The sequence below is a fragment of the Megalops cyprinoides genome, chromosome 17, assembly GCF_013368585.1.
Source record: "Megalops cyprinoides isolate fMegCyp1 chromosome 17, fMegCyp1.pri, whole genome shotgun sequence".
NCBI lineage: Eukaryota > Metazoa > Chordata > Actinopteri > Elopiformes > Megalopidae > Megalops > Megalops cyprinoides.
Window position 1 is genome coordinate 29904705 of NC_050599.1, and position 27657 is coordinate 29932361.

General features: G+C 46.8%; 1 protein-coding gene across 5 annotated transcripts in view; it reads left to right on the forward strand.

Annotated features, from left to right (window-relative positions):
• The window catches only part of LOC118792089 (signal-induced proliferation-associated 1-like protein 1), an 83276-nt gene that overhangs the window by 42449 nt on the left and 13170 nt on the right, over positions 1 to 27657 (forward strand). For 4 of the 5 annotated variants that reach the window (XM_036549795.1, XM_036549798.1, XM_036549799.1 and 1 more), the window contains exons 4-13: positions 8501 to 10191; positions 11239 to 11369; positions 13931 to 14119; positions 14620 to 14794; positions 16862 to 16965; positions 17575 to 17732; positions 21885 to 22464; positions 24966 to 25240; positions 25540 to 25818; positions 25956 to 26099. In XM_036549795.1, the coding sequence (XP_036405688.1) occupies positions 8721 to 10191; positions 11239 to 11369; positions 13931 to 14119; positions 14620 to 14794; positions 16862 to 16965; positions 17575 to 17732; positions 21885 to 22464; positions 24966 to 25240; positions 25540 to 25818; positions 25956 to 26099 (3506 nt within the window). In that variant the 5' untranslated portion in view covers positions 8501 to 8720. Of the gene's footprint in view, positions 1 to 4860; positions 4883 to 8500; positions 10192 to 11238; positions 11370 to 13930; positions 14120 to 14619; positions 14795 to 16861; positions 16966 to 17574; positions 17733 to 21884; positions 22465 to 24965; positions 25241 to 25539; positions 25819 to 25955; positions 26100 to 27657 lie in introns of those variants that run through there. The other variant, XM_036549796.1, reaches the window with a different exon arrangement.

Below are 27657 nucleotides of genomic sequence, written 5' to 3' on the forward strand. Positions count from 1 at the left end.
TCAGTTTAGCCTCAGCCCAAGGGGACAAGGATCAACTTGTCCCCACCTGTGGCAGTTGGAGCAGCACCTAGTGCTATTTCACTCATACATTCTCTCACACCTCCACAGGGAAAGAATATTACCAAAAGGGTCGATTACATCAGAGTGCAGTGTGGGAATGTTTGGTCAACAGTGCCAATGCTGTAGACAGAGGTTAGCATTCTGTTTGATTTTTGAGCGGAATGTTGCTTTCCATTCAATTTTTGGGGAGGAATACTGCATTCTGTCTTATTTTGTCAGGGGGGGCTGAGGAGAGACACGGCTCCTCATGATTGGGGTGAGTCACAGGCTGCACACGACATGCTTCCGCTCTCCTAATGCTCTCCCAAAGCTCTGCCAACGCTTTCCCAATGCTCTGCCAGGCCTCTGACGCAGCCCAGTCCTACACCTCCCACTGCAGTTGTCAGTATGCTGGGGAGACGGTATGATTCACTCGTCGCGCATCTCCAGTTGGTGTGTGTGTGCTTGTGTGCTTGTGTCTGTGTCTGTGTGCACCTGTGTGCTTGCTTGGTGTCTGTGTGTGTGTATGCACATGTGTGTGTGCATGACGTGCATGTGCATGTGCAAGCATACATGTAAATATGCTGTCCCAGGAGAAATTCATTTTAGAATGTTACTACATATCTGGCTCCATATCCTAGCACTTCAGGAAGGACTGGTTATCCTAAAAGTAACCGCTCTATGATATAACAGCAGCAGTATTTCCCTTGTGCTGTATTTTAAACAGAAGAATTACTCATCACAAAGTTACATGGGAACCCAGAAGGTACGGTTGTCTGTGTTTGTGTTCACCAGCAAGGAAAGGACCATCATCTCACATCACGGTGAGGCAGTGAGCAGTCTGGAAGGATGCTGGAAGCAGCTTGTTCTGGAGGAAAACACTGGCTGGTATATTAAGCCAGCCCCAACCTTCTGACCTAGAACAGGTGGCTTTACAACACATCAGTCTTCTGATTGGTTTACTTGATGGTGCACATTTCATTGGGACTCCCCCTTGTCAATCCTGTGTGGGATTCCTGTCCTCTTCAGTCGGTTCCTTTGTGCAGTGGGACTATCAGTTTGGTTCCTCCTCACAGTGCTTTGGATTAAATGCAGACTTTGCACACTCCCTTTCTTCATCCCCCTGGTTGAATTTACTTCTCCTGAGATTAGAGCAGTTTTTTTTAAATTTCAGTAATCACAGGCTCCTGCTTCTCTCTCTTTGTCTATGGTGAGGACTGAACTGAATCCTGATCTGTTCTGTAAAATTCAGCTTGATTTAGCTTGATTCAGCTTGCCCTTTGATAACTATCTTCCCCTGGTTTTTTCCTAACCCTGGACACTTCCTTTTCTGTGTCTCTCCTTCCCTCTCCCCCTCTTTTTTCTTCCTTTTATGTCTTTCTCTGTAGTTAGTTCCTCTCTTGCTGTTATCAGTGGTTAGCACCTTTTTAGCTGTTATCAGTAGTTATATTCTCTGTAACTGTTATCAGTGACTAGCTCCTCCCTAGCTGTTGCATTTAGCCCCTCATAGGGCTGCTGTAGCAGCCTGAGGCAGTATGTACTGATCTAGGAGCAGATTCATGAACCTAAAACCTAACCTGAACCATTCAGGCTGCACTTATAAAGCAAAAACACCCAGCCTAATGCAGTTCATTGATACGATCAAAATGTTAATTTGGATGATGTTGATTTAAATGCATCTTACAGGATTTTTACTTTTTTTTTTTTTTTACTCATGGTTATTTGATTAGCTGGGGTTTGTCCTTTTGAATACATATTTTAAATATGTGTAAGTGCACCTGGTGCAATAACACTGAGTCATGCTATGCTGACAGGTACCATCCCATCATCCCACATATTGTATTGTAGCTTCTCCACTGATGCACGCTCTGGCGCTCCTGTTTTTAGGCCACTTTTCTGTAGGTTTCCTTATCTGTTCCTCCACCCTGGGCTTAATAGCCTCACATTCCACACCAGTGCCATGGCTCTGGACTTTGGGGGTTGTTTGGTGATGCAAAAACAAGATTGAAGTTCTGTACTGTAAGCATTACTGTCCCCTGTTGTTTAGCTGTTTTGCACTGTAAGCATCACTGTCTACATCCATGCCTTGAAGTATAGTGGATAACAAGTATACAAATGGATGGATACAGATTTCTTAAGTGTTAGAACATTTAGTCCATAATATCAAACACTCATAAATCCTTGTCTTTTAATCATTATTTTAAAATTGGGGAAAAAAAAAAAAATTACAAAAACATCTGTGGAAAGTAAGTCTCCACAAATGTTAATTGCTAAATCATGTTTTTTTTAAAGCAGAGCTACGGGAAACTGAGGTGAAAAACAGGATTGCAGTGGTGCGTTCCAGCGGTGGAAGTAAAACCCTGTTACAGGACTGCCAGTGTTTCTCCACCACGTACGACTCATGGCTTTTCCCTGCCTCTCACTGTGCAGGGGCTGAGTGGGTTCAGGTGCTGAGTTGTGTCTCAGTGTGCTGGATCAGGTAGCCATGGTGTGTCACTGGGTGCCGCCAGCGCTGACTGCCACCAAACCCACCATCCATCGCCACCCTCCTCGGCGTGCCCTGAGCTGACCCATGCCACGGGGGCAGGAGACCTCATGCCTGGCACACTAACACAATCATGATCGTGAACACAAACTGTGACACAGTCATAAGCCACTGTACAAGCTGCAGGTTTAAATACTAGTACAAGTGCAGTCAGTTAGAATTAGTCAATTTTGGATTTATTTTGTAGCTTTTGCAATATAATTGTGATTAATTAACTTTAACGCTTTAAATGAGATGATTCAGCTATGCTTTCATGTTGTCTCCGGTTGCTTGTGTTCACATTTTCATTTTGGAGCTGCATGTGTTATCTGAACATGAGCATGTGGGCGACTCTTTGCTGAATTAAAAATGGTACAAATCCTAGGCAAATGTGTCTCTGCAGGCTAGTATTCACAGAGCAGATATTTCTCTCAGTGGAAGTGCAATGTTACAGTCTTTAGACCTGCAGTATTAAAAATATTCCATTTGAGCATGTCAGATATGAGCGATTAGCAGGGAGGTGGATCTGTGGATTGGACTGGGGTAGATCGAATTCCAGTGGTCCCAGTCCTACTTCTGTCTGTGATAATAAGGACACAATCTCACCCAGCGTGTTCACAGACCTTGAAAATTCTCCAGCTCTGGAGAACTCAGGGAGCCTTAGCTAAATCTGAAAGGCTAATGTTATGTTAGTTATGTTACATTAATTTTATTTAGCACATGCTCATATCGAGTGATTTTTATAGCTTACATGTTATCAATTTAAAAAGCTAGATATTTACTGAGGTAAGTGTGAGTTGGGTATCTTGCCCAAGGGTGCAACAGTAGTGCCCTAGCAGGGAATTGAACCAGAATCCCTTCGATTACAAGACCTGCTCCTTACCACTATGCCATACTGTTGCCCCACAAAACACATTGGAAACATTTCCTGTTTTTCTCTTCTTGCGACTGAGCCTTGTTATTCTGTCTGCTATTACAAGAGCACAGAGGTTCCCTTTGCCCTAAGGCTGTGGTATCACTACAGAGTTTGGCCAGATCTGGAGGGGGATTGATAGCCTCCCCTGACTCTGTCCAGCAGCTGAGTTGCATGCTGGCAGTAGATGGCGCTGTTTAGTCTGGCCAAATTTATACCAACAAGATCCCATGACATGATTGTGTGGGGGAAAAAATGAATAAATAAAAGTCAGGTGGGTTTAGTAGACTTTATCATCGATATTGAGTCAAAGGCAGCTCCTGTGATTCACCATGGTGAAGTGTACTCTGCAATTTCAACTTCATAGTGATCAAATTTCACCTGCTCCCCACTTTGAAAACTGGAGGAAAGATAAATGCCACTCACTGCCTAATCGCAAAATTACAAAACGGCTCAGGGTAGTTGTTACTGATAGCAGCTGTTATTACTATATTGGGTTTTGAAAGTAGTCACAACAGTCATCTTCAGAATTACTGATACAGAAAAGTATGAGTTGCAGCAAAGTCATCCTCTATTAGTAGTTAATGACGGTCTTTTTCTGGCATTCTCCTCAACAGCAAACTCTGCAGACATTTCTAGCTGGCTGTGTTATCTGCATCTGTAGTTTTCTCCCGGCTCACAGTTAAAAGTTAGGGCAACATACTTTGGATAAATAATCATTTAAAGGTGATGCACAAAGTATATGTGATGTAGTGCTCTATATACTATTGCTAGCTGGCACAGTATGTGATATAGTGCTCTATACTTGCTATACTTGCTGCTAGCTCACAGTTAGCTGTCATGTATTTAGGCAGTAACCACCCATGTAATTAGCATTTTGAGTGATATGAGAGGAAGAGTTCTGAGTGGGGGTTTTGTTGCCCCTGCGCAGACTGAAAGCACTTTTAAAGGATTTAACCACTTGAGTTGATGGTTATGATTTGTCAGTGTGCAAAATTTCATCTTATTATCACCTTCTCACCATGGACTACTGTTATTGACCTCCCTCTAAGTGTCATGTTGGTAATCTTGAATTCATCTTAAATTAGTATTAAATTCAAATGAAAGGAACATGTAAGAAAATTGTCTGTTGATTTGAAAACTCTAACATGATTACCAGATTCATCAGCTTTATTTTTGTCATTTTAGATGAAGGTAGTTACTTGCAGATCCTTTGAAAATAAGGTAAATGAATCATGTAGGGTTAGGATATTATAAGTCTGGAGTTTTCTGAGAAATCTCTTGCTGATCTGGGCATTACCAGCATTGCACTCCGCTGGTTTGTATTCTGCCTGACAGGTAGAACCTTCAAGGTATCTTGTAGAGCTGGACCCGAATATTCGACTATTCAGATATTCGTTCGTTGGGTAGGTATTCGGTTTACAATTTTGGGATTCGGATATTCTTTTTTTTTTTTTTGCTAAATCTAGGCTATCAATAAAGGCGAACTGCAAAATACATTTTGTCAGCACATTTTTGTACTATATTTATACTTTTTAATTGCACTGTTAAAATGTGGAAATATATACCATCTCAGCTTGGGTGCCTGACATCCCTCTCACTCACAGCAGTGAATGTCACGGTGATGGGAAATAAGGAGTAGCCGGCGAGTGCCTAGTTCCTACGTTGGGACTCGAACAGAGGGCGTAGTGGTTTCGACCAACCCCTAGCCAAGTTTGTCACCCTGGATGATAGCTGCAGCGATGCCATGGTTCTCTCTGCTTCCAGTGGAGCATGAGACCATTTTTAAATACCGCGGCTCCGTAAAGAGTGACGGCAATGAGTGTATAGGATGGGTTAAATGCAGAGGACAAATTTCGTTTCAATGTATGCAAGTACTGAGAAATAACAATAAAGAAATTATAAATAAATATAAATCTTATAAATATAAATCTCAAATCTAGTATGCTGTTTCTGTGCTTCTGTTTCACAGCGCTTTGTCAGGCGTTGTCTCGGATTCGGAGCCTATTATTATGAGCATTTATGTAGGTCTATAGTTTATCCATGATAAGAAAAATTGTCACAAGCTGTTCTTATGTCACAAAAAGTGCATCGATAGTTCCTCGATCAACCAAACCCCTCGGGATTACAAACGTGCATAAAACACACCAAACCTTTTGGAAAATGTTTTTTTATTAACAAATAACAATACTGTAGAATAACAGAATCCTTAAAAATTAATGCCTTTAATTAAACCGAAAGACACGTGTTGCAGTGCTATGCCGTCCATCTCAGAGATGGAGAAATGGAGTCCTTCCCAAGTCATGCTCAGCACCCACCCCCCTGCCGAAGCTTCGAATATTCGCTGTTGTTTACTACTACTAAAAATAAATACTAAAAAATGGTATTCATTAACTGTCTGTTTACCTTTCAAATAGCCTACGTTCTAATATCTCATGGTTTCATACAGCCGCTGGGCTCACAGTGTCCCTGACACCAACAGCCTATTTAACACTAGAACTGCCGCAAAGTTAATCGGCGGATTACCATGGGAGTGCATCAAAGTGATGCTTTTATTTTTAAATGAAAAAAAAGATGTCATGTATGTGTATTTAATTTTGGAAATGGGTACGGGGTTAATTTAAGGCTGTTCTTTAGAATCATAGGGATACTTGAACTTTGTGTTTTCATTAGTATAATAATGTGTTTTTAGCTTATTTTGCATGACAGTACCATGAATAGAGCCTTGCTTCAGAAAAGATTAATCACTGTCAGTCAATCCAAGGTGTAACTTCATTGAAAAGACACGATACTAAGCTTTATCTACATACACAAATCTTTGCTGACCTGACAGGGATTAATCTTTTCTGAAGCATTAAAATATTGTTGTCCGGGACATTGTGAGCCCGGCGGCTGTATAGCCTTGGGGACACCCATTCTCTCTCGCGTCATAGCGACGGAGAACTTTAATCCCTGTGAGTATTCGGTCCTTCAATGTGGCCCAGGACACATTTGTGTACACACTGCTAAAAGAATGTGGCCATATGCGGCCCAGACCACCTCCGAATGTGGTCTGAGCGATCGGATCTCAGTGCGTCCTCAATGCGTCTTGGGTGCATTCACACCTGTACTTAGAGCTGTCCACTTGTGATCGGATCACCCAAGATGCATGTTAATGCCAGGTGTGAACAGGGCCTAAGTCACATTGGAAAACCTCATGGATCGGTGCTTGACCCCTTCTCTTCTCACTGTACACAACCTTACTGGGCCCAATCATTTAGGTGCATGGTCTCCTATCACTTCTATGCCAATGACACCCAGCTCTACTTCTCATTCCATCCTAATGACCCCACAGTCTCAGTACGAATCTTTGCCTGCCTTTAGGACATCTCAGCTTGGATGAAGGAACGACACCTTCAAACTCAACCTGTCAAAGACGGAGCTCCTCGTCATCCCAGCCAGCCCATCCATTCAGCATGACATCGCCGTACAGCTTGGCTCAATGACACTAACTCCGTCCAAGTCTGCAAGGAACGTGAGGGTAGTGTTTGATGACCAGCTAAACTTTACGGACCACATTGCAACAACAGCCAGATCATGCAGATTTGCACTGTAAAACATCAGGAAAATCAGGCCCTACCTATCTGACTATGCTGCACAGCTTCTTGTCATTTCAAGACTGGACTACTGCAATGCTCTCTTGGCTGGCCTTCCTGCATGCACAATTAATCCTCTGTAATTGAAACAAAATGCAGCTGCGCATCTGGTTTTCAACCAGCCAAAGAGGACCCATGTTACACCTCTCTTTGTCTCACTCCACTGACTTCCTGTAGCCGTCGCATTGCATTCAGAGCAGCCAACAAAGCTGCACCTACTTACCTGAACTCTCTTTTACAAGCATATGTTCCCTCCCGCCTACTACTCTCTGCTACAAAACAGCATCTGGTGGTGCCATCACATTGCGGCACAAAATCACTATCCAGAACTGCCGTTGTTCCCTGATGGTGGAACGACCTTCAACACTTCATCCTTTCTGCCGAATCCCTCGCTATTTTTACGAAACATCTGAAGACACAGTTCTTCCGCACTTACCTGATCACCGGAATCACTACCACCTAAAGCAGTCACTTATGTCCTTAACTGTTTTCCTTAAAAAAATGGTTTGTGGCTTGTGTCTCTACCAGCTAGTTGTACCTTGTTGGCTAACTACTGAAACTTATCATGCAGCACTTCTAATATTGTGACTTTGTGTATGGCTTTCACTTGTGTTGTACTCTGCCTCACTTGTAAGTTGCTTTGGATAAAGTGTCTGCCAAATGAATAAATGCAAATGTAATAGCAGAAATGTCAGAAACAGAAAAGAAGAAGGCTAGCACAGAGACCCTGTGCCCTCAGGCAGACACAGTTCCGGACTCATCCTAGCATAGAAATGAGATCTGGCCACAAACCACAGCAGCAACAAGCATGCTAAACGGCACCAATTAGATGTGCTTCCCAGCCAGGAGGTGCCAATCTGTGTGCCGGGCTGGCTGCCCGGCAGTGCCATGTGGCAGGCTTGGGTTCCTCGAGAACTCAGGGCGTGTGGGGGTGTCAGTAGCGGCAACCCAAAACGGTGAGCCACTCTGATTGTGAGGGAACAGATGTCCCCTCTGTCTGAGTGAGCCACTTCTCTTTCAGTCCCCCCCATCCCCGTGGAGGCTTCTCATCCCGCCTCCCCCCCAACACACACACACACACACACACACACACAGCATAGCATCTTAACACGCGCCTCCTCAGAGCCCCAGCATTTCAGGCTTGGGTGTAACTGGCATGGAGCTGTTAAAGGGTAACCAGGGTGATGCTTTACTGTCGACTGAGCTGAATTTCATGTTTCATTATACGGCATATTATGGCAGACAGATTTAATTATCTAGGATCCTCTATGCACTGATAAGCCATTTCACCACCCTCTCCCAGTGAGTTTACTGTTCCGGTGAGTTTGGGATGAGCTCTGGTACTGTTTAGGCTCTCTGTCACCCATCTCCACTTTGTTCTTATTGCAGTGCATGGTATGGAGGACTGACCTCAGGTTCCTGTGCTGTGAGAGGTGAGCCCATCTGCCTTGAGGCCCTCAGGAGGACAGCAGCCAGCACCTTCCTGACCCCTTGTCCCCCTTGCTGTTGCCGTGGAGGCTGAGGGGCAGCCCATGTCCCCTGGGCGCAGCGCTGAGCCCGAGCGGCAGCAGGCACGGTCTCCCACTGAGCGCTGCGGCAACCCAGGGCCATGACCAGCCTGAAGCGCTCGCAGACCGAGCGGTCCGTCGGCGGCTCAGTGCCTGCCACCGACGAATTCTACACACGCCGCCTGCGCCTGCCCAATGGTGGTGCACCGCCTCCCCGCAGTGAGAGCGCCCACCTGTCCGGTGGCACGCCCGGCGTGCCCAAAATGGGCGTACGTGCCCGTGTAGCTGACTGGCCCCCACGCAAGGACGGTGGTGGGGGTGGTGTCTGGCACATCACTGTGGAGACAGACTCGCCCAGCACAGTGGGTGGTGCACAAAGTAACCTGTCGTCCAAGCTGGGCCACCTGATCAGTCCGCAAGACTCGTCCATGCTGCGCAACATCCAGAACACGCTCAAGAGCAAGATGCAGGCCGCCAGCCGTGGCAAGGACAACCGCTTCCTGTCACCTGATGGCTACCTGGGCTCACCGCGCAAGGGCATGCGGCGCATTAGGCAGCGCAGCAACAGCGACATCACCATCAGTGAGCTGGACAGCGATGGTGGGGAGCACTGGTCCTTCTCAGGCTGGTCACCCGTGCACCGTGAGTACGGCAGCACCTCATCCATCGACAAGCACGGTGCATCGGGCGAGAGCTTCTTTGACATGCTGAAGGGCTACCGCGGTGGCTCGCCTGACCAGCGCAGCCCTGCACCAGACAGGCTAGGTGAGATGCTGAGCGTCGCACACAAGCAGACGGCACTGGACCTGCCAGACGGGGCAGCAGGGGCGCCACGGGGGAGCCCCTCGGCCCGCTTGAAAGAGCGCGAGAAGCCCCCCAAGCGGCGCTCCAAGTCAGAGACGGGGGGCGAGTTCATCTTTCGGAAATTGCGCAGCGTGCAGCGGGCAGAGGGAGGAGATTCACGGGCAGGGTCAGATGCTGAGGATGGCCGCTCCGAGGATGGAGGGCCACCCCCAAAGCCCTGGGCCTGCCAGAAGGGCTTCGCCCACTTTGATGTGCAAAGCATCCTGTTCGACCTGAATGCAGTGGTGCACAGCCGGCAGGCGGCTGGCAAGCGCAAGAACACCACCACAGGCGCCTCAGCTGCCTCTGCTGCTTCCTCCGCCTCGCCCTCGCTTTCCTCACAGGGCGGTGCATGTAGCTCTCCCTGCGGCAGCCAGGAAGAGCTGAGTGCCAAGGACAGCCCCACCCTTGACCCCGGCGATGACAAGAGCAACGAGCTGGTGCTGAGCTGCCCCTGCTTCCGCAATGAGATCGGCGGCGAGGGCGAGCGCAATATCAGCCCCACCAAGCTGGGCAGCATCGGCAGCGGGGCAGCTGGTGAGGGCGAGGACAGTGCGGCTGATGTCCCCAACGCCCCTGGCGCTGCTGTGCACTGCACCAACGCCGGCGTGGCCCTGCTGGAGGCATCCAAGGACAGCCAGGGCCTACACAGCGAGCGCGGGAAGCACTACATCCTGGAGCATGTGGACCTGGGCTCCTGCTACTACAGGAAGTATTTCTACCTGAGAGGTGAGCACTTCCTGTCTTGGCAGGACTGAGTGAATGCCATGTCTAAGAGAGACTTCTGGAGCCCTCGGTCATATAGAAGCTTTGTATATTTTATGACAGGCCTTACCTCATTGTCTTGGAGTCCTTTTACTTTTTAAGTTTTATTTATGAACAAAAAATATTCTTGTGTTTGACTTCCTACTGTCCTTTTGATGCAGTCACATGACTTGCTGCATTCTACCCTATGTATGCAAAGTGTGCCCATACTCAGCTCAATAGTACTGATAAGATGATAGGCAGTGCGGTCAGGTGAAGTTTGGCAGGGGGTCTTTGAGCACTGCATTCTCATTCCTGGCCTCCTGCTGACCCCTCTTCTCCTCGCTCACTCTGATGGATGATGTTAGGGGGCATGGCCATGCATTTTGGCATCCTCCCCTTGACAAGACAGAGATTGAGAGAGCTTTGTGAGGTATCATGCTGGATTGAAGTCACTGCCAAAATTAGACCCATGTGACATACACATAACCAGCAAACACATGCACAAACACAAACACACTCTCTCTCACACAACCAAAGACAAACACACTTTCCTTCTCTTGCACACACACCACTGTCTCATTAGCCACTCACTCAAGTTCCCCCAGAATCCACCTGAAGGACTCCTCTTTTCTGGTTTGTCTAATTCGCTCAGCCCCCCACATCTCTACCTCTCCCTCCAGCCTCTGTCTCTTTCTCTCTCTCTCCCTCCGTACCTCCCTCTTTTGCTTTCTATCTCTCCGGCTCTTTCTCTCTTGGCCTCTTTGTTTCTACCCCTCTATCTGTCTGTTTCTGCTCTTCCTGCTCTCTATCTCTTTCTTTCTCTGCCTCCCTCCCTGTCTTTCTGGCTCTCAAATTCAAACAAGCTTTATTGGAATGACAACACAGATGTACGGTACTGCCAAAGCAATTTTAACATAAATATGCAAACAAAACTAAAGTTTATAGAAAAAATGTGCACACACATATACATAAACACACATACATCTCTCTCTCCCTCTCTCTCTCTCCCTGCTTCCCTTTGTCTCTCAGAGCACTGGAACTACCTTGGGGTGGATGAGACTCTGGGCCCAGTGGCAGTTAGCTTGCGGCGGGAAAAGCTGGAGGACCACAAAGAGCACGGTCCCCAGTACAACTACCGAGTCATCTTCCGCACCAGCGAGGTGAGCCCCCCCGCTACCCCTGGGCATGCTTCACTGCCACTCACCCAGCCCCGCCCTCAAAGCTGCACTCACTCCCTTTCCAGCCCCTGCTGATTGGCTGCCACTGTGCTCCCTTTCCGGAGAGAGCCGAGGGCATTGCCTGTCTTTGACATTCACTGCCATGATATGCAACGGGTTCTGAAGTGCACCCGCCAGTTCTAATGGCAGAATCCTCCCACACTCTGCATGCATGTGTCTTGCTGTAAGACGTGCTCGTTTCCTGCAAATGCATGCAGCCCCAACCTTATGTCCACCCCACTTTGAGAGAGCTCTCTTGATTCGCACAGTGCTGTGCGCTGGAGCTGCCATAGAACCGTGAACTGTAGACTGGCAGATTCCACTTCTGGTTTACTCTGGGTGAAGAGGACGATTTAGGCTGCATTTATATTACATTCTATTCATTTAGCACTCTTATCCAGTGTGACTTCCAGCACAAGAGAACAGAAGTTTATTCATTCAAGATAAATGGGCAACAGTGTCAGACCAGGCTAACACTCCCAGACCAGTGAGTGTGAGGACAACATTCAAGTATTACCACAAGTTAATTTGTGCTAACCTTAAACTAGACAACCTAGAAACTATGGTAAGTCAAGTACATACACTACCATATATCTCAATGTCTCTAGATCACAATATCCAGAACAAATAGTGATACTGCAAGTAACTAAGCAGCAAGTAATACTAGTACAAGTAGGCGGAGATGCATATGTGGGCAGCATGGTGCTCTGTGAATCCTTGAGATCCTTCTATACTCTTATTACAGAGGGAGGGAGAGAGAGGGAGGCAGAGACAAAGGAGAGCAGAGAGAGAGTCATGTACTTCTGTAAACCCCTTTCACACATGCACTGGACGCCGGAACCTATCCGGCCCTTAGCCGGAGGAGCTGTATGTGAGAACGCAAATGTCCGAATCAGACATGTGACGGACTTCTTTCTGCCAGCTCCCTAGTACAAAGTCCGTCTCATGTCAGAGTGAGCCCATGTGTGAACAGAGCAGGTAACGTTCCGGAGAATCCACCGCGAGCGAGTGGGCGTGTTGGTGATGTTTCTGTCATGCGACTGGCGCGAAACCGGAAGAATACAAACATCTGCCTCATACTCTTTTCCGCATGCCTGTACATAGCTTTCCACTGTTTCGTTGACATTCCGGATGTCCAAATACATGCTATTTTGAGTCCAATGATCATTAAAGAGATAGTTAGCTATAGCTATGCTGCCAAAACTTGACTCTTACAATGATTAATAACATTGGTTAGTAGTTTATTATCTGGTTAGTAGCTAGCTAAGCTGTAGCTAAGTAATAGTGATAGGTATAGTGAGATAGGTGAACTGGTGACCTAACATTACATAGCAAACAACAAAAACTTACCTTATTGTTATAATAAATGTATAATTAATAATAAATTATGTGTACCAGTAGCACCATTTGGATGGCTATGTGTGATTTTTTTATAGGCTACCCAAAAGTACAATAGCTATGTTCGCCTTCTCCTCCTCCATGCCATATTATGTACCCGTACCACCAAAAGGTAAGACATTGAAAAGAAAAAAAAAATACTGAAAATACTCACGAATACTTTAGGTGATCTCGTCAATACTTTTCACTCGTGAGAATGCAAGTGGCGTCTAACTGGAAAATACCACGAGGAAATCTGGATGTTTCTAAACTCGCAATGATTTCAAGCGACAATGTAACATACTACAAATGTAATTATTAATGGTCGCATGCTAGGTACTACACTGAAAAATAGCATGCATTATACAGTATATAGCCTACTATAGCCTAGCACGCAGTACACAGTATGCAGTAGGAGGTTTCGAATACAGCCACTGCGATTTCTGCAGCGTACTTTTTGTCCCTCACCTAAACCAAAGCGGAGTATTTCCTGTAGGTGAGAACGCGTCTGTGACGGACAATCTCCTGTTGCGTGCTACATGTGTGAAAGGGCAATTCCGCCCAAGTTGCGGACCTGATTCTCCGCACTTTGTCCGGAGTTCATATGTGAAAACGGCTTTATTATAGCGGGAAAGAGAGAGAGCGAGAGTTTCTCGGCTGGTTGCTCTCTGCTACAGCAGCTTACGATACAGAGTGATTGAGTTCAAGCTTAGTTCAGTACACAGAGAGCGCAGTGTTGTTACTTTTAAGTTAAAATAGATCCCCCCTCCCTTGACTTCTTTTCTTATGCAAGGTTCTCTGCCTGCATAACACCTAAGTGAAGGATGGCACACTCGCCCCAGTTTTGATGGTTGTGTAAACATCCACCTAATCTCTCCAGTCTGAGGTAGAGTGGAGGCTTTCAGTGGTGGTTATATTCTCATACCCGCTTTAACTGGGGAGAGAGAGGCTATGAAAGTGCTCTTCTCTGCTCTGCTCATTCATGTAAATCACTGGTTCTTAGTATATCCAAAAGAGCAACCTGAAGAGGAGATGGTGTTCTGAAGGTTTTATTATTTAAGACCAGCCATTGTCTGTGAGCAAATGCACTAACTGTCCTCCTGCTGTTCCCCCCGTCCCCGCTGCAGCTGACCACTCTACGGGGGTCCATCCTGGAGGACGTGGTCCCTTCCACCTCCAAACATGGGACGCCACGCGGGCTGCCCCTCAAGGAGGTTTTGGAGTACCTGGTGCCCGAGCTCAATGCCCACTGCCTGCGGCTCGCCCTCAACACACCCAAGGTTACCGAGCAGCTGATGAAGCTGGATGAGCAAGGGGTGGGTCCCTGAGTTGCCCTGATCTCGCGCTCTCACGCTCTCATGTGCACCGCCTCCACAATGTTATGTGCCTCTCCTGCTGACGCCCTTGAAAGGGAGAACCTCCTCAAAAAAAAAAAAAAAACAGCACCCAGCAGACAAAGCCCTGAGTGGTGTGGGGAAGGGGACACTGTGTTGTAGGAGGTGCTTGAAGCCTTGATTTATAGGTGTTGTTAAAGAAAATTAACTACCCTAACTGCAAGCATAGGGGGTTCCCCAGAGTACTGGCAGTTCTCTGAAACTGGCCATGTGTTCATCCCACAGTTTAACAGACACAGGAAATCCCTCACCATCCTTACCACACCACACTGCTGCTCCTTGCCACTACACCACACTGCTGCATTATATAGTGCTGTGTTCTGTGCTGTTGGTTGGTTCGTTCTCACTTAACATGCTGTTTGCAGTGTGGAGGTTGTGGCTGCCGTGGCAGGGCTTGATGAAGTGCACCTCTCCTTCTGCAGCTTAGCTTCCAGCTGAAGGTGGGCGTGATGTACTGCCAGACAGGCCAGAGCAGTGAGGAGGAGATGTACAACAACGAGGCAGCCGGCCCCGCCCTGGAGGAGTTCCTGCAACTGCTAGGGGAGCGTGTTCGCCTCAAGGGCTTCACCAAGTACCGCGCCCAGCTGGATACTAAGAGTACGTCCTCCTCTCAGCACTGTAGAACCGGACCCAGCCTGGCCATTTATACCCCTTTCCCACTGTAGAACTGAAACCCGGCTAGCTTATTACGCTCCCTTCCTCTGTAGAGCTGGAACTAGGCTGGCTCATCATACTTTTTTCTCACTGTAGAGCTGAAACCAGGCTGGCTCATTATACTTCTTTCTCACTGTACAGCTGAAGCCAGACTGGCTCATTATACTCATTTTCCACTTTAGAGCTGGAACCTTGTTGGCTCATTTCAAAGCTTTTTGACTATAGAAGTGCTACCAGTCTGCCTCATGATGTACATGCTTGGTGTATGTTAACAGGCATTGCAAGGTTAGTGAGCTCTAAATCCAGTTGACTGAGAGGATTCCTTTCAAGGTTCAACTCCTGGGTGTTGGATATTAAATGTTGGATGCTGTTTTGGATGTTAAATGTCAATGGAAACATTCCTAATTCTGCCCTGTTTGGAGTATGGGAGTTTGCAGTACTTTGTCATTGTACTTACCAATTTTTCTGTGGAATTCTGCATGTAGGGTTTCTGTTGCATGGGTGTCCGATGGGCCCAGATCTCACTCCTATATTATGCAGTTGGTTGGATAACACTTTAATAACAGAATAACAGATAACAGAATTTTGACCAAAGCCTAATTGGCATGTGTATTTTATTGAGTTTTGTGTAGTTGCAAATAGCGCTCTACGAGCTTTTTCTTTCAGTATGTTGACTGCCATGCCAAAGCTCCCTGAGGTATTAATTGTCAGACCTAGGTAAGTATAATTTTGGGTGTGATCGAGGGCAGCGTCACCTGGGGTAAATTAGAATTGTATCTCTCATCTTCTCTGCCTATCACACCTATCTCTTTCTCTCTCTCTCTCACACACACACACACACCCACACACTCTCTTTCTCTTTCAGTCTCTCTCCGTCTCTCACTTCAATTCAGTGTGCTTTTTTGGCATGACGAAGCAGTATCCAAAAAAGTAACCAGTAACAATAATTCAGTAACAATAAAGAAGAATAACAGAGGTATACTTAAATTTCTAAAACTGATGATAGTAATAGACCAGAAACTCTGCCTGTCTCTGTCCATCACCCCACCTCTCTCTCTCTGTGTCTGTCTGTCTGTCTCTCTCTCTCTCCCCCCTCCCCCATCTCTGCCCATCATCCCTACCTCTCTGTTTATGCCTTCCTATCTCCTCATCCTCTGTCTTGTTCCCCATCTCTCCCTCCCTCCCCACTTGAGCATCCTGTCCCCCCGCTGCATCTGTCGCTCTCGCTCTCTTAAATCTCTGTATGGCTGTAATGAGAGCAGGAAATCTGCCCTGACCCGGATCACACACTTAATTAAACTTGCCAATATTTCCTTGCTGGTCCAACCCCCCATTATAGAGTCTGGCTGCAGGCTCCACTGGTTGGACATGTCCTACCAGTGGAGGTGGCAATCAGTGGAGGTGGAAGTGACGTAACGTGACGTGTTTTTTCTGTGTGTTTCATTGGTCAGTTGTGTTCTGAGGCTTGAGACTCTCGGTTTGCCTCATAATAGCCGATATTTTCAATGTTTTTAATCAGAGATGAAGAGTAATTGTGCTTAATTTCTATTGATAGCCTGACTAGCCATGTCATGTCTCGTGTAGTTGCTGGCTAGACATGAAGGATAGTCTCCAATGTTTTGGTCCCCCCCTACCCCCCCAACATTGTTGATGCTATTGAAATGTCAGTCTGTACTGGAATTGTAGTCTCATAAACCAGCATTTTCAAAAACCACAAGCAGAAATCAGCTTTATTAAATTGCAGCGGCACTGTCTGGGAAATGCAACTTTGCTATGTCATTGTTGTTGCTGTGTTCTCCCAAATGTATCGCTAACAAGCTAATTATCTGCATGCTTGTGTTTAAGTGACAGATTACTGACATGTTTTCCCCAATTGTCCATGCTAATAAAATGTCGGTCATTTATTTGCCTAAATGTTTTCCAGTGTGGGCTCTCTAAGTGTGGGTTGATGCTGGCAAGGTGAGGTTGCATGGCTCTATTCCTTTATTCAGACCTGACTTTATCTTGCAGCGGATTCTACGGGCACTCACTCTCTGTACACCACATATAAGGACTACGAGATCATGTTCCATGTGTCCACGATGCTCCCCTACACTCCCAACAACAAGCAGCAGGTAATCCATCAGCCCCATCCCCTGTCACTCTTTAGGTGATGCTCAAAACATTCTCTGTTACTCAGCCACGGCCACTGCCACTCTTTAACATCCATATGAAGACCAGCACAGCTGAAATCACCTTTTTGAGTACTTTCAAGGTTTTCAGTTAACCTAGTCAAACCTTCAAGATTTGTCCTGTGTGAAGCAGAATGAAGTTGAAGCTGATTTTCCCTGTTCGATAGTTAGATACCCCTGGCAAGGTGCTCAGTGACAGTATGTAAACAGAAACCTGAGACAGTACCTCCCCATGAGAGTATGACAACAAAGAATACCTCCCTGTGAGAGTATGTGAACAGCGGCTTGACGCAGTACCTCCCTGTGACAGTATGTAGACAGGCCTGACACAGTACCTCCCCCGTGAGAGTATATAAACACAGAATAACTACCTGTGAGACTATGTAAACAGCAGCCTGACACAGTACCTCCCTGTGAGAGTATATAAACATAGAATAACTCCCTGTGAGAATATCTAAACAGCAGCCTGACACAGTACCTTTCTGTGAGAGTATTCAAACAGAGAATACCTTCCTGTGAGAGTATGTAAACATGTTTCGTGGTCCTGCACAGCTGCTGCGGAAGCGACACATTGGGAACGACATCGTCACCATTGTGTTCCAGGAGCCCGGCGCCCAGCCCTTCACCCCCAAGAACATTCGCTCCCACTTCCAGCATGTCTTCGTTGTGGTGCGCGTGAACAACCCCTGCTCTGACAACACCTGCTACAGGTGAGCGACATGGTAGGGACCCAGAACGGACCCCCCAGAAGTCCCAGATGGTGTGTGTGTTTGTCTGTGTATGCTTTTCTGGTGGTTGTTGACTCCAGCAGATGCTGTTTAGTGTTTTCCCTCGCATGGGCATGATCACCCCCTCTCACAGCTCAGCTGTTTAACAGCTGGTTTCAGTCAGTTTTAGTCTATGCATCAATGTTCCTATGGATCTTGTGAAGGATTGCACCACCCCTCGCTGTGTCATTATCCGCGGCGCACCCCTGACAGCGACTGCCTGGGAGAGCAAGACCAGATCACCTCTCTTTTGCCAAGGGTCGTTTATCTGCTCAATTTGCTGTTCAATGGGAATGATCTCTCACTGCACAGAGCTAGTGAAAGAGTGAAAAATGAAGAATAACACTGTGATCAGTGATGGGGAAGAAGGCATTCTATGTCTACCTCAGCCTCCATCTCTACCTTCCACCAAGGACCATGCAGCTAATAGATGTGCTAATTGCTAATCAGGCCCATGGCGTGTTGCTCTAATCACTCCCTGAAGGCATCCTAATTCCCTCATAAAGTGCACCAGGTGGCTTTCAGGAGAGAGAAAGCGCCAGCATACCAAATTAGAGCAAAAAGCATACAGAAGGGGCGAGTGTGGAGGGCTCCCTGGCCATCTGTCACCATCCAGCAAAGGTGGAACGTCCCTGTCACGAGTGTCACCTCCCTGGCTCTGGCTCATGGCAGTCGCGTAACCCTCCCTCATCAAATTAGGAAACTTGGGTGTTTCTCCCCTGTGACTGTGAGCAGACACACTGCAGTGCAGACAGGAGCCAGGCACCTGGCTGGAAGGCTTTGAGCAGAGCAGGTCAGTCCTCAGCACCGCCTCTGACTGGCTGTTACCTGACAGCGTGTGCGATCCAGTGGGTGTGCTATCCAGGGGGACCCCAGAAAACTCAAAAAGAGCACGTCTTTATTGGAACAGCTAACGGATGGATCTAAAGTTAGTGTGGTGGGAGGATTCCATGGCTCGTTTGTTTCATTAGAGATTACTGGTTTGTAATCATTTCAATGTAGGCCACTGATAGGAGGATTTAATTGCTTGTTATTTCTGTGCATACCATAGTCAGTCACTGTTTAATGGACTAATATAGGATTATGTGTTCTGTAGGAATCATGCTAATAGTTTCAAATCTAGAGCTGTTTTTGTAGGCTACAGACCTATGGGTAATGCACACAGAGGTTCTGTCACCCCTTCAAAAACTATAAGGGAGCAACAGAATGTCTGTGGGAAAGGGGCAATAGTGTCCACTGCAAGACATTAAGGTGGCATGTCCATTTCCATGGAGCCATGGAGCTGAAGTTGGGTTGAGCCAGCAGCAGGTCATGTGAAACGTGCCCGCATGGTGCACCCACCCACCCAAAAACAGGAGGAGTCAGGTAAGAGTTGTTCTGGTATCTGCAGACTCTGCAGCTGGAAAGTGGTGCGGTACTGAAGTGGTCACAGCATGAAGGTGTGTGAGAAGCATGTTGACATTCACACCTGTGCACACCCCAGTCCACTCAGAATGCGGCGGCCTGGTATGGAAACCAGCAGGTACCACAACACCCTAGATTTCTCATGATGGTAAAACCCTGTGTAAACTAATCTTTACACAGACAGAAATCCATCATGGCCATGTCCTACAGCACCGTGCAAGGTTATGTGTAATGCAGAGGTACATTTCTTTTCACATGGACTTTTGTTATGAGTAATTTTGAATTGCAGTCTCAAACATATTACATTATTGTTATTTAAGATGTTTATATCCAGGTTACAATTTTGTCCATTTATACAGCTGGGTATTAGCTGAGGTAATTGTGGGCTAAGTACCTTGCCCAAAGGTACAACAGCAGTGGCCCAGTGGGGAATCAAACAAGCAAGCAGTTACTAGCTCTGCTCATTACCACTTACATATATTAACAAACCACTATTCCAAACACCCTAAAAAGCACAAGTGTAAAGATGACTTCTGATGGGATTCACCCAGTCAGTGACTCTTGATGTGTGAAGTGTGTCATTTAGGCTTGTTATATAGCTCAGAGCCTGGTCAATATCTTGATGGTAACTCGAGTAATGCTGACGCTGTGATTGGAAATTCTTTTTCCGATGAACTGGCCATGTTTATTGGACAGTGTTGGATGACAGCCAATGAGAGTGGAGCAGAGTGGATCCTCGGTGAGGGTAGGCTTTGTCTAAAGAAGATGTCTGATTCCAGATGAAGGCATTTGTTTTGCTTCCCCATCCCTCCTTTGTATGCGTCTCTCTTCCCCTCTCACTGTATGGATAGCTGCAGCTGCCCCCCCCTCAGTTGGAACAAACCGCGTCTCGGCTCTCATCACCACAGAAACCACCCGAGTTCCTGGCATACCGGACAGCACAGGAAAGGTTCAGACATCCATTTCAAGAGATTGATGGCAGGAAAGGGGAGGAAAATGGAGAGATCAAGAGAGAGAGAGAGAGGGAGTGAGATTGATCCCAGCACGCCATATGTGCTGTTGGGCTGGAGAGGGCCGATGTGAACACAAAGTTGAACTGGAAACCCACACTTCAGGGCTTAGTTTATTTTTCAGACATAAGCCCTTCAAATCCTCTCCTACAGCCCCTGTGAGACAAGTTGTAATATGAAAACCAGAAGATTTATTTTTGAAAGATGGAATTTGTGTGCTCAGAAGAATATTTTCAGCCAACATACCCAGACAGAAAGAAAATCAGATGCTTTGAATAATTAGTTTAAAGTGCATTGTATCCCCAAGCAAGAGTCCTCAACTCATTTCTACTTTGTCCTGGTACATAAAAATCAGAGAGCTGATGATAATAATTTACAATTCTTTGAGATGTTAGTATGAGGTTCCTAGAGCTTTGTTTGTTCTTCAGATCAACAGAACACCTAAATCAAGCCCTTTGTTCAGTCTGGTAAGTGCAGGGAGCCTCTAGGAGAAGATGGGTCTTCTGTTTGAAGTTCCAGTAATTGTTGAAAGATAAGAGATAAGAGAGCTTTATTGTTGTTATTCAGGACAATGAAATTACAGAACAAGAATTACAGGAGCTCAAAGCCGCTGCGTATGTGCACATCGCCATCTTGAGCTAGTAAGTAACAAATGAAGTTAGCAGACATTTTGAGACTTGAACAGGTGCAGGCTCTGAATGGATGATGAATTGTATACCTAGTACCCACTCAGCCTTGTGATTCTCTCCTGCCTGACTGCTAAAGCTACGCAGGTGTGGGTTTGTTTAGCACTTGGGTGGGAGATCTCTTTAGAAAGCAAGGTTGGCTGCTGGAAATGGTGTTGGTTGGCCAGTAGGTGGCAGTCTTGCCTCTGTACCAAGTAGACCAAAAAGAAAGAAGTGACGGAGCTTCAGTTGGGCATCCAGCTTTCAGGCAAGATGTGAAACAGACTTCCTACCTGCCTCTGAGAGATTTCCCTGGAGTTCAGGCCAAATGGTCTGTCTGACCATGTATTCAGTTCAATTTTCCAAATGATCACCTCTGACTCAGCTGAGATGTGGTGAGTGTTTTGGTGCAAAATGACACAACTGCATCACTCACATGAGGGCTACAGATTAGTGTGATTTGTATCACCTCACTATAGAGCACTATGACCTCCACCGAAGGTGCAGTATGAATACAATCTGGGGTTTCTGTTAGCAGTAGACAGATCACTTTAAAGGTGGTAATAGTGCTGGAGTGGCATATGTGATGGAAGCGTCCATGTCAGCTTCAGTGTGGCAGCTCTGAGACCTGTACTGGGTCCAGTGCTGAAGCTATCACCATCTGAGGTATTGCGTTCTCATTTCCTTAGTAGCTTGTGGATCCGTGATGAGGTGATGTGGCAGATATGCTCATTATCTTTAATGGAATTCAAACATGGACATTCTGTAAGGACTCTTAATTACTTTAGCACTCACAGTATACACGTCTGTGTCCTACTATATAGTAGACAAAATATTAATTCTGCAAAATGACAATGTTTTTAAACAGTCAGAATTTCCTATTTTTTCATCTACAAATACAGCTAAAATAGAAAAGAGAAATATAAAATAGAATAGAGTTAAATTTGCCAGTAACTTGATCCCTGTGTTGTAGCCAGACCCCAGGTGCCAGCGTTTTTAATGGCCTCTCTCTGTAGCGTGGCAGTGGCACGCTCCCGGGATGTTCCCTCCTTCGGCCCGCCCATCCCCAAGGATGTGACCTTCCCCAAGTCCAGCGTGTTCCGGGACTTCCTGTTGGCCAAGGTGATCAATGCGGAGAACGCCGCCCACAAGTCAGAGAAGTTCCGCGCTATGGCTATGCGCACACGGCAGGAGTACCTGCGTGATCTGGCTGAGCACCATGTCACCAACACGCCAATTGACCCATCAGGCAAGTTCCCCTTCATCTCTCTGGCGCACAAACGCAAGGAGAAGAGCCGGCCCTACGCAGGGGCAGAGCTTCGCAGCCTGGGTGCCATCACCTGGCCCGTGCACGCTGAGGACCACAGCGCTGGTGGTGAGCTGGAGGCCCTCCTGGCCATCTCCAGTGAGCTGCTCATCCTGGTGGACCAGGAGGCCAAGGCAGTGGTCTTCAACTGCGCCGTGCGCGATGTGATTGGCTGGACGATGGGCAGCCCTGCCTCCATGAAGATCTACTACGAGCATGGGGAGAACATATCCCTGCGTTCCATCAACAACAACACAGAGGACTTCCGCGAGGTGGTCAAGCGTCTGGAGGTGAGTATCAGAGACATGGAAGTGTGTGTGTGTGTACAGGTGAGCCGTTGCACTAAACTGTTTGGAAATGCACCACTTTTTAGCAGCTTTGGCCTTTACTGTAAGGCAGTAACAAAGACCAAAGCACCATCATCGTTCATGTGTGTGTCATTAGACTGAAGCACAAATGGACATTGCCATGGTATTTGTAATAACACTACTGTATGTGGAAAAGGTAAAGGATGAGCAAGGCCCAGTCTCAAGATCAGCTGCCATTTCCACTGTAGAGCAGCAGGGGGCACCATGTCTTCATGGAGCACCTGTAGCTTCTCAGAAGAGTACTGAGTCACTCAATGCTGTGATGTGTGATGCGATGATGTATATATTCATGGGTCATTACATCATCCGGATGGGCTCAACTTACTGAGCTACGGCCAATCCACATATTGTAAAGATTAATCAATCAGCACACCATTGATTATAGGAAAACAAGCCTGTGCTTGCTTTCATGGGATAGATTACAGACATTAATGTTGTTGGTCATCATGATGGTCTCATTCTGCCTGCAGCAAGATGAGGCACATGCAGTAAGCTAATTGCAAATAATGATTTGGATGGGAAGATAACAGGTAAATACTCATTTTTAGGGCTTGGCGATATAGCCGTCGCAATATATTGCATAGCTATTTTTAGCACAATAAGAGCTATCCCTGGTATGTGGCGTTTCTTCCAGTATTTTTTTCCCTTTAGTCATACCTGATGCGGGAGCACACTTCTAAAGTTCATTGAAATGCTTCTGGGGCGGGGTCACTTGTATCTATATGTTATTTAACTTACCTATTAGCTTTGATAAACACATAGCACATGTTTTCACTCTTTATCTTTGTAGCCATGTGTTTCTATCTGCCACATGGAAGCAGCATAGTGCTGTTGCTGTGATATCAACATTGAATAGATATGAGTGGCGTTTTTTCCCCTGGAAGCATTTCACATGGCCTCGGAAAACTGGAGGTGTGCTCCCGCATCAGGTATGACTAAAGAGAAAAAACATACGGGAAGAAACCTAATGCCACATACCGGGGATAGCTGTCATTGCGCTAAAAATAGCTGTGCGATATATTGCGACGGCTATATCACCCAGCCCTACTCATTTTACATTTGTTGTGTGCATCTTGGTAGCTGCACTTTACATCGTTATGACACAAAAACAAGGTTCTCACAATTAGCAGCTGCCGTGCTACTGTGTGATTATGCTAACATCACTGAAGAGGGACCTTCAGATTGCATCGAAAGGGGGGTTATATATCCTCTGTGATCTCAGGTCTTAGCTGGGTAAAGCCTTGGCATTGGGTTATAATATCACACTAATGATTATAGTATCTCACTCAAGTCCATGATATCATACTGAGGGCTGTGATCACATTCATGATTATGGTATCACAGTGGTAATACTGTCATGTTTTCATAGCTCCACCCAGCTCTTATGTGTATGTTTTGTGTGTGTGTGTGTGTGTGTGTGTGTGTGTGTGTTTGTGTATGTATGCACATTTTTGCATGTGTGTGTGCATGTTTGTGTATGTATGCACGTGTGCATGTCTGTATCTGTTTGTCCATACATTTAATGTGTGTGTGTGTAGCCACCCATTTAGTGAAAGATCCCTTATAATGTTGTGTTTTCTGAAGTAGTTGTAGTTGTCTGAAGTATTGTGGGTGTTTTAGCAGTCGTCCTGTTTCTTTATGTAGAATCCATATTGTGGAGTCTGAACCCTGACCCCTGCACACAGATGTGTGTTATGAAAGACTGACTCAGCTACCTGCATGTGCTAAGTCTGTGCCTGGAGCAGGCTAGTGAAGCATTTACCTTGTGTACCTTGTGAATGAACTGCAGGAAGAAAGCCCATGTCAATGGGAAACACAAAGCAGCTCCCCTTGAAGTCCTGGCCCTAGCCAGCAGCAGATAGCACAGCTGTGATGTGTGCGTATGTGTGACTGCCCTATTCCACAATCATCAATGTTCACACACTGCACCGGTACAAACACACCCTCTCTGGGACACTTGGAAACACACATCTTTACGCTACCAGAAGCCTCTGGAAGGCCTGAGATGGATATCTCAGATGTCAACATTCTTCTTGTCTGTCTGTACTGATTCTAAAGCCATTCTCATTCTGTCCAAACCCAAACCCCCTGCACCCTGCTTCACCCTGTTATACTTTTGCCTCTGTACAGCAGTATAAAAGCCTAGCCTTCTGACTGACTGCTAAAGTGTGGGGTAGGGACCCTGTCTGAATCATGTGCAGTTAATTTAATGTTGAGTGTGGGGTAAGGATCATCTCTGAATCGCAGGCAGTTAATGTAACCTTGAGACTGGGGTGGGGACCGTGTCTGTATCCTGTGCCGTTAAGGTAATGTTCAATGTAGGGAAGGGTCAATGTAACATTTACTATGGAGCAGGGTTAAAGGTGACCTTGAGTATGGGGTAGGGGCCGTGTCTGAATGCTGGCCATGGCTGTCCCCTCCAGCTCCTGACAAAAGGTTGCGAGACGTCAGAGATGACACTGCGGCGGAACGGCCTGGGCCAGCTAGGTTTCCATGTGAACTACGAGGGCATTGTGGCGGAGGTGGAGCCATACGGCTATGCCTGGCAGGCGGGGCTACGGCAGGGCAGCCGGCTGGTGGAGATCTGCAAGGTGTCCGTGGCCACACTGTCCCACGAACAGATGATTGACATGCTGCGCACCTCCATGTCCGTCAAGGTGGTGATCATCCCACCGCATGAGGATTCCACACCCCGCAGGTACAGCATGCCCTCACACCTCTACTTCCTACGCTGCTATGTATGCCTTTAGGCACCTCTCACCCTGCAGGGAGATTCAGCATTTGATCCTTTTCCCGGAGGGGTTGCTGGGAGATGTAGTACATATAGTGTGAGACAGTCCTCCTGAAGAGGTAAGTAGGAGATATTATGAGTTCTGAGTATGACACCCCACCTGCAGATGCTACTGGGAGATGTAGTACATATAGTGTGTGACGGTCTTCCTGCAGAAGTTGCTGGGAGGTATTGTGCATTTATTGTTTAACCCAACTCTCCTCTAGGGGCTGCTCAGAGCTGAAAAGTATGCCAGCGGCAGACTACAAGTCCAGCTCAGAGAACGTGCCCTTTGAGTACAAGTTCCCCTTCCGTAACAACAACAACAAGTGGCAGCGCACATCATCCAGTCCACAGCAGTCCCTCACCGCCTCCCCCCAGAGCCACGGGGGCACGCCCAACCGCGCTGTCAGTCTTGGGGGCAGCATGGGCAAGACCCTGTCTGCTGAGCGGCCTGCCATCCCACGCAGCGTGTCCAGCGATGGCCGTCCCCTGGACCCTAAGAGGTGGGCCCCAACCTGCAATGGAGGCACAGTGCACAGCTCAGCCACAGGAGAGGGTTAATGAGACATTCCTTCTTTCTGTCCTGTCTCTCCTTTCCCTCCCTCCCTCTGTCTTATACCATTCTTTTGCTCCCTCTCAGGAACTCTCCCGGTTCTGAGAACTACGGTCTGGCCTCCTCGATTCTGATTGGCCGCTCTCCACACAATCGCAGCTCTCCCAGCAGCCTCTCCTGCTCCAGCGACACAGGCCCTGCCCACTGGCGCCAGAAGTCCATGCCTGAAGGGTAAGATTGCAGAACTCTTAACTAGGGGCATGGATTATGTTCTCTCGGCCCCTGGAGCACAGAGGGAACATGTCCTGAATGGCTTATTTAGTGCAAGCTTGATTTCTTTTCTTTCTTTCTGTAAAATTTTGTTATTCCTGTCTTATAGTGTAATACTGTCATTATGGTGCTAAGTGATTTTAAGTGATTTTTGTAGTGATTGTAAGTACAGAATGTGGAAACTTGAGACTATAAACATAGCAGTTTGTTAATGTTGGATGTATATTTAAAAAGCCTGCATAGTTTTTGTGGTGTTAGAAGTTGTGCCAATTACCTGGTTTTATTTTTGTTTGAGGAACATCAGTATTAATGAGACTCCTTAGTCCAAAGCAGCTTTAAGGAGTCCACCTTTTATTAACACTTCTCTGGAAATCTCTGATTACACCCAATTACAGGGTTATGAGGATGTGTTGATAATAACCAAGACCACAGCGTTGTAATGACTCATTCAGAGATGAACTTGTGAGTGTGTGTGTGAGTGTGTGAGTGTGTGCGTGTGTGTGTGTATGAGTGTGTGTGTCTGTATGTTTGTCACTATATGTATGTGTGTTCATGTGAGGCCTGTATGTATGCGTGTATCTCTGTGTATACATGTGGCTGTGTGTGCACATTTGTACACGTGAGTGTATGTGTATATTTGTGCGTGTGCATATGTGTACATGGGTGTATATGTATATATTAATGGTTGTGCATATGTGTATATGTGTGTATATTTGTGCTTGTGCATGTGTGCATATGTGTCTATATTTGTGCTCGTGTATATATCTGTATATGTGTATATGTGAGATATATTTGTGTGTGTGTGTGTATGTGTGTATATGTGTACCTGTGCATGTTGTGTCTGACCAGCTAGTTGTGGCCTCCGGCTTGCTCCATCTGGGCCGACCCTCTAGCTGCTACCGTAGGCGCACATCAGGCTCAACATCCCTGGTGAGTCGATACAGTCAGCAGCTGCCAACGCCGAACCCCGGGGTTGGTTAACTAACCCAGACAACTCAGCTTGTCTGAGTCGGGGCGTGTAGAACCCCTGGTGGAGGAAACTCCACCTAAGGGTCTCTGGGCCATCCACTGCAACCAGGACCACCTCCAGTCATCTTGACTATGTCTTGCTACTGGGTACAGATGGGGCTGGTCGAGAGAGTGAGGCTGACACTGCGCAAATCTCCCTCACTTAAATCCAAGTTCTTTGCGCAAGTCATGGAACCGCCATCAAGACCTGAGAGAAGTGCTGCCCTCGTGGGCAAAGAGCTAGCCAGATATAATGTGGATATTGCTGCCCTTAGTGAGACCCGGCTGGCCAATACTGGACGGGTGACTGAAGTGGGTGCCGGTTACATGTTCTTCTGGAGTGGACATGGGCAGGAGTAGAGACGTGAGGCAGGTGTTGGTTTTGCAGTAAAAAACCACCTGGTTGACCAACTGGCAAGTCTACCCAAGGGTATAAATGACCGTTTAATGACCCTAAAGCTCCACCTATTGGGCAAAAAGGAGGCCACCATCATTAGTGCCTATGCCCCAA